The following is a 14,695-nucleotide window of genomic DNA, read 5'->3' on the forward strand; positions in this document are numbered from 1 at the left end:
CCAGGCTTGTCTTGAACTTCTGACCTCAGGTGATCCACCTTCTTTGGCCTCCCAAAGTGCTGGGATTACAGGCATGAGCTACTGCGCCCAGCTGAAGGTGCCCAGCTAAATGTTCCCATCTCTTAAGGCCTAGGATTGCAGGCAGGCACCCCTGCTGTCATCTCCTGGAGTCTGCCGCAGTCCAGGGCCTGCCTAGATTCAAGGGAGGGGGCAGGAGTGTCAAACATGGAAAGTGAGCCAGAGAGTCTACACTGCCTTTAATCTGTCACACCAGCCAAACTGTTAGTAGTTTAAGATTTAACATAGCAACCCAGCTTTGGATGTATTCAGGATGGGGAGGGGAAGCGAGAAGGAAATCACCCAGGGCGTGGCGGGCTTAGGCAAGGCTGGCCAGGCCTGGGGTAGCGTAGCAGATTATAGGGGAGTGAGCAGAAGTAGGTAGTGATGAAAATGGCCTGCAGCAGCTTTCCTCACTGGGGCTCACAGAGTAGATGATGTAGGAACTGCTGGATTTGCCCAGGCTTCAATCTCAGCTTGCATCTGTCTTCAGGGGTGCCTGGGAGAGGCAAGGACTGTCCTTGGCTCAGAAGCAGAGCATAGCCTGCAAGCTGTGCTCACTGAGTGCTCTCATCCTGAGCGCCCACAGGTGTAGAGTCCCAGGCCAGTGTATCAGACATGTTCTTTCTTGTCATCCTCATCACAGCTCTTAAAGGTGGATTGTTAAAGATGAGTAAGCCCCTGAGAGGTTAGCTACCATTTATTTTCTTTCATTTTTGTTTTTTAGATTGAATCTCACTCTATTGCCCAGACCGGAGTGCGGTGGTACAATCTTGGTTCACTGCAACCTCCACCTCCCAGGTTTAAGTGATTCTCGTGCCTCAGCCTCCCAAGTAGCTGGGATTACAGTCATGTGCCACCATGTCCAGCTAATTTTTGTATTTTTAGTAGAGACAGGGTTTCACCATGTTGGCCAGGCTGCTCTTGAACTCCTGACCTGAAGTGATCTGCCTGCCTCGGCCTCCCAACGTGCTGGGATTACAGGTGTGAGCCACAGTGCCCAGCTTTAGCTTAACCTTCTTAATCCAGCAGTTTATGATTAACCCATTCTCCATAAAATAGGGATTAGAATGTCTGACTCCAGAGCCCAGACGTCTTTATAGTTCCTCCAGGGGTTCTTAACATGGCCGCCTTTCAGTTTACAAGGAGAGCTTCATAGATGGGAATATCAAGGAGCTGGGAATGGGGGTGCGTGCTTGTAATCCCAGCTACTTGGGAGGCTCAGGCAGGAGTTGTCCCAGGAATTTGAGACCAGCCTGGTCAACAGAGTGAGACCCTGTCTCAAAAGAAAAAGAAAGGCTGGGCATGGTGGCTCATGCCTAGAATCCCAGCACTTTGGGAAGCCAAGGCAGGTGGATCACTTGAGGCCAGGAATTTGAGACCACCAGCCTGGCCAACATGATGAAAAACCATCTTTACAAAAATTAGCCAGGTGTGGTTGTGCATGCCTGTAGTCCCAGCCACTTGGGCTGAAGTAGGAGGACTGCCTGAACCTTGGAGGCTGAGGTCGTGGTGAGCTGAAATCATGCTACTGTACTCCAACCTGGGGGACAGAGTGAGACTCTCTCCAAATAAAAGAAAGAAAAAAGAAAAGGGAAAATCAGTGCCTATGCTCCAGTCTGAAAGACTGATCTGGCTGTGACTGGTGGAGCCTGGGCATCTGCATTTTTAAAAAGCTCTGTAAGCAGTTCTGTATGCAGTTGGAATTACAAGCCAGTAAGCATCTGAGGATGCCCTCTTGCCAGTTGGAAGTTGGGGTGTTGGGTTTTGGGTGTCCTGACCATTGTTCCCTGCCATAGGTCTGGTAAAGGATGCGGCCAGGCCTGCGTACTGGGTGCCTGACCACGAAATCCTGCACTGCCACAATTGCCGGAAGGAGTTCAGCATCAAGCTGTCCAAGCACCACTGCCGGACCTGCGGACAGGGCTTCTGTGACGAGTGCTCCCATGACCGCCGGGCTGTCCCTTCTCGTGGCTGGGACCATCCCGTCCGAGTCTGCTTCAATTGCAATAAAAAGCCTGGTGACCTTTAACCCCAGGCCCCTGTCCGAGTCCTTCACAATTCCTTAGGTTCTCAGGGTTAGAAACAGTCTCTCGAGGTAGGCCTTCCTCCCGGTCACCTGCTGTGGTGTGTGTCCTGTCCTTTCCTCATCCCAGGGCCACTTGCCCTCAGCGGGGGTGAGCCTGGCGGCCGGCCCGAAGGCAAGAACCCCTCACGACAGAGGACCAAGCAACTCTTAGCAGAGGGGAATGAACCTGATCCGTTGCATTTATTTCAGTTAATAACAATCAATATATATGTGTATATACATCTCTCCATATATACATATGAAAGGAACTCGGGGTGTATCGAGGCTGCTGCTGGCTGCGGAGACTTCGCACGGTCTCCCCAGCACAGGATGAGGTGGCAGCGGCAGCAGGTCTTCCTCACAGAGCCGAGCCACACTCATGGCCACCACGTGGCTGGCGCCTTCCACTGCTGATCTTGGAGCCCTGGAAGCCTCTACTGTCCCTGGCTCTTCCCTCCACACCTCTCAGCTGCCTGGGGAGTGAGCCTCCCAGGTCCTTGCTGCCTGAAACGGCCTGAAGGGAATTCTACCTGGGTCTTCTGGGAGTCCAATCCCAATTCTTGGCTTAAGCCTGTTTGTCAGAGACCACCCAACTTAGCGTGCAGGTCACCGGAGTGGGTGGAGGGTCAGAGGTCGGGTCTTCAGCCCTGAGAAGTGAAAAGGCGGGGGCCGAAACAATACAGTCAGGATGGCTAAAGGTGACCCCAAGAAACCAAAGGGCAAGATGTCTGCTTATGCCTTCTTTGTCCAGACGTGCAGAGAAGAACATAAGAAGAAAAACCCAGAGGTCCCTGTCAATTTTGCAGAATTTTCCAAGAAATGCTCTGAGAGGTGGAAGACAATGTCCGGGAAAGAGAAATCTAAATTTGATGAAATGGAAAAGGCGGATAAAGTGCGCTATGATCGGGAAATGAAGGATTATGGACCAGCTAAGGGAGGCAAGAAGAAGAAGGATCCTAATGCCCCCAAAAGGCCACCGTCTGGCTTCTTCCTGTTCTGCTCAGAATTCCGCCCCAAGATCAAATCCACAAACCCTGGCATCTCTATTGGAGATGTGGCAAAAAAGCTGGGTGAGATGTGGAATAACCTAAATGACAGTGAAAAGCAGCCTTACATCACTAAGGCGGCAAAGCTGAAGGAGAAGTATGAGAAGGATGTTGCTGACTATAAGTTGAAAGGAAAGTTTGATGGTGCAAAGGGTCCTGCTAATGTTGCCCGGAAAAAAGTGGAAGAGGAAGATGAAGACAACGAGGAGGAAGAGGAGGAGGAGGAGGAGGAGGATGAATAAAAAAACTGTTTATCTGTCAAAAAAAAAAAAAGAAAAGGCGGGGGCTGTGCTGTCCTTCATTCCCCAGGGAAGAGCAAGGAAGAAACTGGGCCTTCCCTGGCAGAGCTTCCTGCCCCGATGCTTCTGTCTCCACTTGGCTTTCACAAAAGGCGGCACCCAGCTCCTCAGTCGCAGCACCCGCCTCCCACCCCCCGACCCCCTCCAGGCCACCCTCCGCTTCTGAGTGTCTCACTAAAATTCTCATTGCTGATTTTAAAGTGTCTTAATTCTTTGTTCCCAGACACACAACCCCTCTAGCTCTCGGAGGGGCGATCACGAGAAACCTTCCAGGGAAATAGAGCACAGAATGGACTAACTGTTAGTTGTTTTTTTAAAGTCTATATACATATTTCAACAGATCATAAAGAAAACATTTATCTCTTTGGTCCTCGCAAGAGAAAGGAACTGTGGTTTCACCTCAAGAGCCGGGACATCTCTGACTGTCGTGACTGGAAAGAGCCTGTTGTGCTGAAACCCTATCATCGTGGTGGATTTGATCTTCGGTGGCCAGACATGAAGTATGAAGCAGAATTCGTGACTGAACTGCTGGGCAGGTTGAGCTGTAGGGAGGTACGTGGGCGGTCATTCCTGGTGCCTGTATCCGTGTGACATGAGCCCTGGAGTGTGTCGTCCCTCTCAGATTTGCTCCTGCTGCCTCCTGGGGCCCAGTGACTAGGCCCTACTGTAGAACCGTGTACCATCAAATTTGCCGTCATAAAGGAACCTTCCTGCATCTCGACTCTGCTGGCTTTTTCCTCTCACTCCATCAGTGCCTCTGGCCACCGTCCCTCTCTGGCTGATGGTGGCCTTCAGAGCAGAAGCCAAGTAAGGGTCATGTTTCTAGGGTGGTCATATTTTACCTGCAAATACTGCAGTCTATTACTTTGACAAATAAGAACATTTAAAAACCGTAGCCAGGTACTCCCAAGCCATTGTCCTGTGGAGTGGATGTGTGTGCCCTGACCGCGGCCTGCTTCCCCAGCCCTTCCGTAGATAGCACGGCCCCCCCAGATGAGTGTGCTGACTAGGCCAGGGCTCTGTGGCTATTATTAATACTCCTTTGTTCAGAGAAGGCAGTAGCTGATGGTCACAGAATTCTCTCTAGTGACTAGAGGGCCCCCATGTTCTCACTCATCACTTATCCTGTACTTAGAGCTGTTCCTCAGGCCTTTCTGCAGCTGGGGTCGGAGGAGCTGTGGCATTGGCTGAGCTGGGCTCAGCAGTAGTGTTTTCATAGTCTGAATTCTCCAGGTTTCACTCTAGCAGCTATTGGGTCAAGGTCTGTTGAGGAATCCTCTCATATGGTAGATAAGAAATGGGGTATTACCTCCTGATTTTCAGTCTCTGGATTTAAAATACATATTCTTGGCTAGGCCTGGTTACTCATGCCTGTAATCCCAGCACTTTGGGAGGCCAAGGTGGGCAGATCACTTAAGCCCAGGAGTTCAAGACTAGCCTGGGCCATGTGGCGAGCCAACCCGGTCTCTACCAAGAAAACAAAAACACCCCAAAAAGCTGGGTGTGGCAGTACACGCCTGGAATTCCATTTATTTGGGAGGCCGAGGTAGGATTGCTTGAGCCTGGGAGACGCCACTCTACTCCAGCCTGGGTGACAGAGTGAGACCCTGTCTCAACAACAAAAACCTATAGGCTGGGCGCAGTGGCTCATGCCTGTAATCCCAGCACTTTGGGAGGCCAAAGCGGGTGGATCATGAGGTCAGCAGTTCAAGACCGGCCTGGTCAAGACAGTGAAACTCCGTCTCTACTAAAAATACAAAAATTTGCCAGGCATAGGTGCCTGTAATCCCAGGTACTTGGAGACTGAGGCCGGAGCATCGCTTGAACGCGGGAAGCAGAGGTTGCAGTGAGCCGAGATCACACCAGTGCACTCCAGCGTGGGCAACATAGTGAGACTGTCTCAAGAAACAAAAAAAAGAAAAAGAAATAACCCAAACCTATTAAACTATTATATTTTATACACCTAAATTTAAGCTTGATTTTCTCAAACTGAATACTGCATAATCAATCAGCACCCAGATTAAGAGACAGAACATGGTAAGAGTCCTCCAAGAACTCCCGGTCCCTCCCTGCACCAGGAGTAACCACTGTCCTGACATGTAGTAACAGAGTTCAGTCCCCTCTATTTTTAGGCGATGCCACGTAAAGGCCTTTGATCACTCTCTGGTTTAAAAGACTTGCTCGTAGGTAGAGGCAGTGGTTGACCATATCCTTGAGGGCTGTGACTGGAGGTGGCAGCTTGGGGCTGAGAATGACATGGTCTCCTGAGACCCAGTGGGATCCTTACACATCCCTAGGATTTAACTGCTGATTTATGTGGAAACTCAAATAGCAAAGAGAACTAATATTTACGTGCCTGGTGCTATGCTGGAAGCCTCACATGGTTAATTCTCACAACCACACTGGAAGGTGTGCAGTAGTGTTCTCATCTGATAGCCTACGATGCTGACTCCTAGAGGATCAAAAGCCCAGCGTGGCTGGGCACACTCCCAGCTGGCCTGAGTCCCGGCAGGTTTGGACCCTTTCTACCACCATCACACTGTAGAGCTTCTCCCCGTTTTCCTTCCCCTTCACAGCTTGTGGATTCTTTTATATTTCCAGGAAAGGTCAGTAGCTTTTCCTTAAGTGGAAAGTTAAGAATTGGTCAGATGTGGCAGCTCACGCTTGTTAACCCAGCACTTTGGGAGGCAAAGGTGGGGTGGGTCACAAGGTTAAGAGAGCAAGACCATTCTGGCCAACATGGAGAAACCCCATCTCCCCTAAAACTACAAAAAAAATTAGCTGGGCGTGCTGGCATGCATGGAAGTTGAGGTAAGAGAATTGCTTGAACACAAGAGGTGAAGGTTGCAGTGAGCTGAGATTGCGCCAGTGCACTCCAGCCTGAGACAGAGTGAGACTTTATCTCAAAAATGAAAGAGGAAAGTTAAGAATCCAGGTACTTGCTAGTGTTGTCCAGAAGCTTAGCTTTGATCATTTCCATTGGCTCAGAGGTTCTCATGGCCAAGGGCAGTAGCACGTTGGCACTAACAGTAACTTTATCATTCACACAAAGACTCACTGGCTCAAAGATTAAGCAAGTTGATCTAGCCTATGACAGGAACTAAGCTTCCAGCATTTTAAAAAATTTTATAGAGGGGGTTTTGCCATGTTGCCCACGCTGGTCTTGAACTCCTGGACTCAAGCAATCTGCTGCCTTGGACTCCCAATGTGCTGGGATTACAGTTGTAGGCGTCAGCCACTGCTCCTGGACAGCTTCTAATTGTTAAAAAAAATTTTGAATAGGGCCAGGAATGGTGGCTCACGCCTATAATCCCAGCACTTTGGGAGGCCGAGGTGGGTGGATCACAAGATCAAGAGATAGAGACCATTCTGGTCAACAAGGTGAAACCCCATCTCTACTAAAAAATACAAATATTAGGAGGCCGAGGTGAGTGGATCACAAGATCAAGAGATAGAGACCATTCTGGTCAACAAGGTGAAACCCCGTCTCTACTAAAAAATACAAATATTAGCTGGGCATGGTGGTGCACGCCTGCAGTCCCAGTTATTCGGAAGGCTGAGACCAGAGCATTGCTTGAACCCAGAAGGTGGAGGTTGCAGTAAGCCGAGATGGTGCCATTGCACTCCAATCTGGGTAACAACAGTGAAACTCCATCTCAAAAATAATAATAATAATTGATTGAATGCTAATGTTGCAGTTATATTTGCATTTAGTACTTCAGCCCTACCATTATTACGGAGAGACAATGGAACCTACAGTCGTAATCTGTAATTCTTATCATGAATAGGATGTTTTAGTTACTGTACAAAATCTGAGCACGTCTAACTGCTCTCTTTCTTCCCGTATTTTAATTTCTGTATTTTCAGTAGAGACGGGGTTTCACCATGTTGGCCAGGAATCCTGACCTCTAGTGATCTGCCCACCCTGGCCTTCCAAAGCGCTGGGATTACAGGCATGAGTCACCTCACCTGGCCAGTATTTGTGGGCATTTTTGGTAACCAGTGTGTGCCATTGATCGTCATCTCTAGAAGGCTATAAGCAGGCAGACACCGGGCTAGTTAGCAAGGGGTCTATCACAGCTCAGTGCTGCTGTCACAATCACCTGCCCATTCGCTCTCTTTCATTGTCACCTGGGGAGTAGGGCAAAATGAAAACCCTTCAAGGCCAGGCACACACCTGTAATCCCAGTGCTTTGGGAGGCCAAAGTGAGTTCTAGACAAACCGGAGCAACATGGCAAAATCCCATCTCTACATAAAAAGAAACCATTTAACCTCAAAAGCCAGGTGAGGTGGTACACACCTGTAATCCCAGCTACTCAGGAGGCTGAGGTGGGAGGACTGTTTGAGCCTGGGAGGTGAAGGCTGCCACTGCAGTGAGCCAAGATCACACCCGCTGTACTCTAGCCTGGGCAACAGAGTGAGACCTTGTCCAAAAAAAAGGAAAAATACTTGGAGATGATGATATATTACTTTTTATGACATTATTGGTAACAAGCAAACTGGTTGAAATGCTTTATCAACTTCTTGGCCAAGTTTAACCCTTTTTCAAGGAACCTAGAGCACATTTTAGGTGCAGTGACTGTTAATGAAAAACAAGCTTCTGCTCTTTCCCCACCGCCACTGAGTAGTGGAGGCAGAGGCTCAGGTGAGTTCAAGAATCAGCTTCACCCGTAACCTGCTGCAAGGCCCAGGAAAGCATGACTGCTGGAGGTGTCAAGGACCTTAATACTGCTTTACAAGAGGTCCTGAAGGCCCACCCTCATCCACGATAGCTTGGCACGTGGAATTCAAGAAGCTGTCAAATCTTAGACAAGCACTGGGCCCATCCTTGTGTGCTGCCCCCAACTGCGATGAGCCTGCCTATGTGGCTGGTGAAGGCCCTTGGTGCTGAACACCAGATCACCCTAATTAAGGTTGATAACAAGAAACTATGGGAAGGGATGGGCCACAGTAAAACTGACAGAGGGAAAACCCTGTAAAGTGGTTGTAATTGTGTAGCGGTGAAGGACCACGGCAAAGGATGTCATCAAAGAGTTTGTGCCTTTCTTTGAGACAGTCTGGTTCTGTCACCAGGTGCCAGGCTGGAGTACAGTGGCACGATCTTGGCTCACTGCAAGCTCCACCTCCCAGGTTCAAGCAATTCTCCTGCCTCAGCATCCTGAGTAGTTGGAACTACAGGTGGGCGCCAGCACGCTTAGCTAATTTTTGTATTTTTGTAGAGATGGGATTTCACTATTTTAGCCAGATGGTCTCGATCTCTTCACCTCGTGGTCTGCCTGCCTTGGCCTCCCAAAATGCTGGGATTACAGGCATGAGCCATTGTGCCTGGAGTCTCTGTCACCCAGGCTTGAGTACAGTGGCATGATCTCATCTCACTGCAGCCTCCGCCTCCTGGGTTCAAGCAGTTCTGCCACAGCCTCCCAAGTAGCTGGGATTACAGTGCACCAACCACACCCGGTGAATTTTTGTATTTTTAGTAGAGATGGGGTTTCACCATGTTGACCACGATGGTCTGAATCTCTTGACCTTGTGATCTGCTCGCCTCGGCCTCCCAAAATGCTGGGATTACAGGCGTGAGCCACGGCGCCCGGTGAAACATTTTTATATATACACTGACATATACCTGATAGCCAAATTGCATTCACAGCTCTCAGACTTACAGATTTAGAATTTCCTCAGAGATTTAATTTTCTTTTTTTTTTTTTTGTATTCTTAGTAGAGTTGGAGTTTCACCATGCTGGCCAGGATGGTCTTGATCTGCTGACCTGAGGATCCCCTGCTTTGCCCGCCCAAAGTGCTTGGATTACAGGCATGAGCCACCATGCCTGGCTAGGACTTGGTCTTAATTGAAGACAAAGGAGGTCCTAAAGGGGCTTTTTGTCCTAGTGGTCAGCTGGAACATGGGAGGAACGTTAAAAGTTCCTTAATCTTTTGTGGTGACACTGTGAGTCACAGCATTTCCTTTTAAATGGAAGTGAGAGGCCGGGTGCTGTGGCTCACGCCTATAATCCCAGCACTTTAGGAGGCCGAGGTGGGTGGATCACGAGGTCAAGAGATCGAGACCATCCTGGTCAACATGGTGAAACCCCGTCTCTACTAAAAATAGAAAAATTAGCTGGGCCTGGTGGCGCATGCATGTAGTCCCAGCTACTCAGGAGGCTGAGGCGGGAGAATTGCCTGAACCCAGGAGGCGGAGGTCGCGGTGAGGTGAGATCGCGCCATTGCACTCCACTCTGGGTAACAACAGCGATACTCTGTCTCAAAAATAAATAAATAAATAAAATTAAAAATAGAAAATAAACGGCAGTGAGAAAACACCCGGGAAGGGGGCACCCGGATTTGAACCGGGGACCTCTTGATCTGCAGTCAAAGGCCTCACCTGGATTTGAACCAGGGACCTCCTGATCTGCAGTCAAATGCTCTTCCACTGAGCTATACCCCCTTCACCTATCAGGAGCTCCTTTCTGGGCTACTTATGGTGACTCAATAGATCACGTTCCACTCACACTAGAGTTCTGACACGCTATGTGTTCTAAAGCCCCACCTTCTTTATTATCTATCACCTGCTTTGGCTTTTCCCTTGGGCACTAATAAACTGAGAGGAAATACTTGAAAAAGGACATCCTGAGCTGGACATGGTGGCTCACACCTGTAATCCCAGCACTTTGGGAGGCCGAGGAGAGGTCAGGAGTTCGAGACCAGCCTGTCCAATGTGGTGAAACCCCATCTCCACTAGAAATACAAAAAAATTAGCTGTGTGTGGTGTCAGGCACCTGTAATCCCAGCTAGTAGGGAGTGAGGAAGGAAAACTACTTGAACCCCAGGAAGCAGAGGTTGCGGTAAGGCGAGATCACACCACTGCACTTCACCCTGGCCTAACAGAGACACACACACTCTCTTTTTCTGTATGTGTGTGTGTGTCTTGTAAAGACGGGGTTTCCTTGTGTTGCCCAGGCTGGTCTCAAATGATCCACCAGGCTGAGCTCAAGCAATCCTCCCATCTCGGCCTCCCAAAGTGCTAGGATTGCAGGTGTAAGCTTGGCCTTTGCTCTGTACTTGATGGAAATAGCCAGCGCTGACCTGGGGCCCTGCTGATAACTGTGGAAGTGCTTTATTGAGGTTGAGTAATGTGGCTCCTTGGTATCCCCCTAGCAGGGGGGAACTGAAGCCTCTCCTTTCAAACCTGGCACTCCTTGGTATGGAGTGCAAGGGCGGAGGCCTGAGAAGCCCTTCCTCTTCTCACCTCCTCTCCAGGGGGAACAGAAGCTGAGGGTAGAGCTGGCTCCTTGCTCCAATCTCAGGGAGGAAACAGCACCCTTGGAGATACAAATACATTTTTAAAATGTAAGCTACCATTGAGAGTTCATCTAAACATCTGTCTTAGAAATTCAGGTTGAGGGCTATGAAGGGAAGAGATGCTCTTAGAACAGAGAGAAGTGGGTGACCTCGCCAAAGACGGACGTGCTCCGACAGAGGGCTGGGGTGTTCCGGCGGCAGCCGACCCTCCCATTGAACCCACTGACTGGTTTCAGACCAGCACTGCAGTGGTCACGCCCAGTCACCTGCTGGAGAGAATGCCTTTGGGGGCAAGGAGAGAGAGGCCTGAGCCTGTATTCAGCCCACTTCTTGGCCTCCCCACTACCCGGGCTGTGGTATGGGATGCCAACCAGGTGTAGTCACTGCATTCCCCATGCCCACAGCCGAACATGCAAACCTCAAATGGCCTGAGCTTCTAGGCTGAAAAGCAAAGGGCTGGTGAGGCTGAGGGACAGAAGGCTTCCTAGAAATAAAACCCAGCACCAGGAATAATTGCAGGAAGACTGTGAATGAATGGTTTGTGTTGGGACAGGAGAGACCAGAAACTCTGGGCTTGGCAGAGCTTGCTTTTCTCCCACAATAAATGAGAAAAATGTCACCCTTGCCTCTGAGCCATGTGGAAAAAGTGGATGAGCTCAAGATCAACTGGGTCAAATGGGGCAAAGGATCATGTGACTAGAAGAGCAGCCCAGGAGGGTGGAGTTGGGCGGGGAGGAGGGTTTACCCTGTTAGAAAAATCTCTCACCTCTTCCCCGTTGTTGTTAACCTGGGCCTGGAAAAAGTGCAGGATGCCGCCGTGAGGGGAGCAGGGGCTTCAGAGTTGGGAAGAATAGAATCTTTTTGTTGTTGTTGTTGTTGTTGAGACGGAGCTTTGCTCTGTTGCCCAGGCTGGAATGTGCAGTGGTACGATCTCAGCTCACTGCAACCTCTGCCTCCCAGGTTCAAGTGATCCTCCTGCCTCAGCTTCTTGTGTACTTGAGATCACAGGTGCCCTCCACCACACCTGGCTAATTTTTGTATTTTTAGTAGAGACGGGGTTTCGCCATGTTGGCCAAGTTGGTCTCGAACTCCCGACCTCTGGTGATCCGCCCACCTCAGCCTTCCCAAGTGTTGGGATTACAGGCGTGAGCCACCATGCCCTACTAGGAAGAGCGAATCTTAATTCCAGGTCAGCCCTTCTTGCCAAATCACTTTAACTCAAGACACTTGTTTCCCCAGCTGTGCCATGGGGTTAGTGTGAGGGTGAAAAGTGCCTCACAAATGGCTCATATCTGTAATGCCAGCACTTCCAGAGCCGAGGCCAGATCACTGGAGCCTAGGAGTTCAAGACCAACCTGGGCAACATAGGGAAACCCCATCTCTACAAAAAATAAACAATTAACTGAGTGTAGCGGTGCACACCTGTTGGCCCAGCTTATCAGGAGGCTGAGGTGGGAGGATTGCTCAAGCCCAGGAGGTCAAGACTGCAGTGAGTAGGAATTGTGCTACTGCAATTCATGCAATCCAGGCTGGGGAAAAGGTTGAGACCATGTCTCAAAAAAAAAAGAAAAATTCAGGGGGCCTGACCAACAGTAGGTTCTTATTAACTCGTATTAGGGAGCACCGTGGCACCATCTGCTCGTGTGTGTGAAGAGAAGCTGAAAGGATGTCGTCCCTTGGCATCTTGCCCTCAGCCAGGCTTCATTATGGCCGAAGAACCACGATGAGGCTTGAAATGGAGGCAGCACTTGCCTGTCCCGGTCCAATTTCTCCTGTCGAGGTATCTGTCCTTGCCCAAAGTTGTGCATGTAATCTACTCTCTAGCTATCCCTTCCTGTACCGCCATGATCCTGAAAGTGGGGAAAGGAATATAGAAGACTGTCAGCCACAATGCTGAGGGGGGCACAGTGCAATCTGCCCTGGAGTTTGCTGCGGGGAGAGGGAAGAGGTCAGACCCATAGGTAACTGGGGCAGATAGGTTAAACATGTTTAAGAACTGGGCCAGGTATTGTGGCTCAGGCCTGTAATCAGAGCAGTTTTGGAGACTGAAGCGGGCGGATCACCTGAGGTCGGGAGTTCAAGACCAGCCTAACCAACATGGCAAAACCCCATCTCTACTAAAAATACAAAAAAGGCCAGGTGCAGCGGCTCACGCCTGCAATCCCAGCACTTTGGGAGGTCGAGGTGGGCAGATCACCAAGTCAAGAGATTGAGACCTGGTCAACATAGTGAAACCCCGTCTCTACTAAAAATGCAAAAATTAGCTGGGCGTGGTGGTGCACACTTGTAGTCCCAGCCACTCAGGAGCCTGAGGCAGAAGAATCACTTGAAGCAGGAGGTGGAGGTTGCAGTGAGCCGAGATTGTGCCATTACACTCCAGTCTGGATAACAAGAGGGAAACTCTGTCACAAAAGAAAACAAAAGAAAAGAAAAAGCGAAACAAATCAAGAAAACCTATTGGCCCTTAGGCAGGGGCAGTGGAGCTTAGCAGCTGAAGGCTCTGTCTCTGCTTCCAGACAGGCTGGGTTCTAACTCCAGCTTAACCATTAATGGGCCAATTACACAGCTTTTCTGGGCCTCGGTTTCCCCATTAGTAAAAGGAGTGTTGCTGTGAGTTTTGTTTCTTGAGACAGGGTCTCACTATTCCTAGGCTGGAGTGCAATGTTGCCATCTTGGATCACTGCAACCTCCACCTCCTGGGTACAAGCGCTTCTCCTGCCTCAGCCTCATGAATAGCTGGGATTACAGGCATGTGCCACCATGCCCGGCTTTTGAATATTTTTAGTAGAGACAGGGTTTCACATTTTGGCCAAGCTGCATTTGGAGCTGTGATTGTGCCACTGCACTTGCAGCCAGGGTGACAGAGTGGGACTCTGTCTCAACAAAGAAAATTAAACCTTTTTAAAATGTGTACATCATATTATTTTCAAAACTCAGGTTATTCCTTTTTCCCTCCCCAGACTCTGGTTCCTTCTGTCATAAAATTACAGGAGTCCATGCTGGGTGTGGTGGCTCATGCCTGTAGTCCCAGCTACTCAAGAGGCTGAAGTGGAAGGATGGCTTGAACATGGAAGGTGGAGGTTGCAGTAAGCGAAAATCATGCCACTGCACTTCAGCCAGGGTAACAGAAGACTCTGCCTCAAAAAAAAAAAATTGCTGGGTGTGGTGGCTCACGCCTATAGTCTCAGCACTTTGGGAGGCAGAGGAGGGTAGATCACCTGAGGTGGGGAGTTCCAGACAAGTCTGACCAACATGGAGAAACCCTGTTTCTACTAAAAATACAAAATTAGCCAGGCCCAGCCACTGGGGAGGCTGAGGCAGAAGACTTGGTTGAACCCGGGAGGCGAAGGTTGTAGTGAGTGGATATATGGCCATTGAACTCCAACCTGGGCAACGAGAGCAAAACTCGGTCTCAAAAAAAAAATTGGTTCTCTATAGAATACATTGTATTAGTCAGGGTACTGGCAGGAAACGTATGGAACATTCAGGTGGGTAACTGAGTCTGCCTAGTGAGGCATCCTAGGGCTGGCAACAGTGAGGTGTGAGGACCAGGTGTACGTCTGAAGGGACAAATGGAGAGCAGTTGTTGGAACCCAGCTCTGAGTGCTTTCCAATAGAAGCAGTGGTCTTTGGTTATAGGTCCCCACGGACCAGCTAGAAGGAAGCCGGGGAACCAGTGATCCCCTCCCTCTCCTGTTGCCCTGTGTGTTCCTGCTGCTGCTTCCCACTGGCTGAACCTACCTGGCTGCTGGGAGCCATGAATCCTGAGCGAGTCCAGAGCAAAGTAGAGATGGAGAGATGATGAGGGCAGAGTGGGTCCAGAGGGGCCCAGGGAAGCTCCCCAGCAAGACTACGAAAGCCGGTCCCAGCAGCCCAGGCTTCATGATCTGCTAAGTCATTAACAGAAGCGCATGCCACACCATGATTC

General features: G+C 49.8%; 1 protein-coding gene and 1 pseudogene across 14 annotated transcripts in view; both read left to right on the forward strand.

The window, feature by feature from the left end:
• The window catches only part of LOC118144980 (zinc finger FYVE domain-containing protein 1), a 31,314-nt gene extending 25,876 nt beyond the window's left edge, over nt 1-5,438 (forward strand). For 12 of the 13 annotated variants that reach the window (XM_078335327.1, XM_078335324.1, XM_078335326.1 and 9 more), the window contains one exon: nt 1,857-3,449. In XM_078335327.1, the coding sequence (XP_078191453.1) occupies nt 1,857-2,089 (233 nt within the window). In that variant the 3' untranslated portion in view covers nt 2,090-3,449. Of the gene's footprint in view, nt 1-1,856; nt 3,450-3,810 lie in introns of those variants that run through there. The other variant, XM_078335332.1, reaches the window with a different exon arrangement.
• Nucleotides 1,854-3,449, forward strand: LOC118144981 (high mobility group protein B3 pseudogene; annotated as a pseudogene). The gene has a single exon (XR_013521365.1). The product of XR_013521365.1 is annotated as a high mobility group protein B3 pseudogene (transcript).
• Nucleotides 5,439-14,695: the final 9,257 nt, after the last annotated feature.

This window comes from Callithrix jacchus, chromosome 8 (genome assembly GCF_049354715.1).
Source record: "Callithrix jacchus isolate 240 chromosome 8, calJac240_pri, whole genome shotgun sequence".
NCBI lineage: Eukaryota > Metazoa > Chordata > Mammalia > Primates > Cebidae > Callithrix > Callithrix jacchus.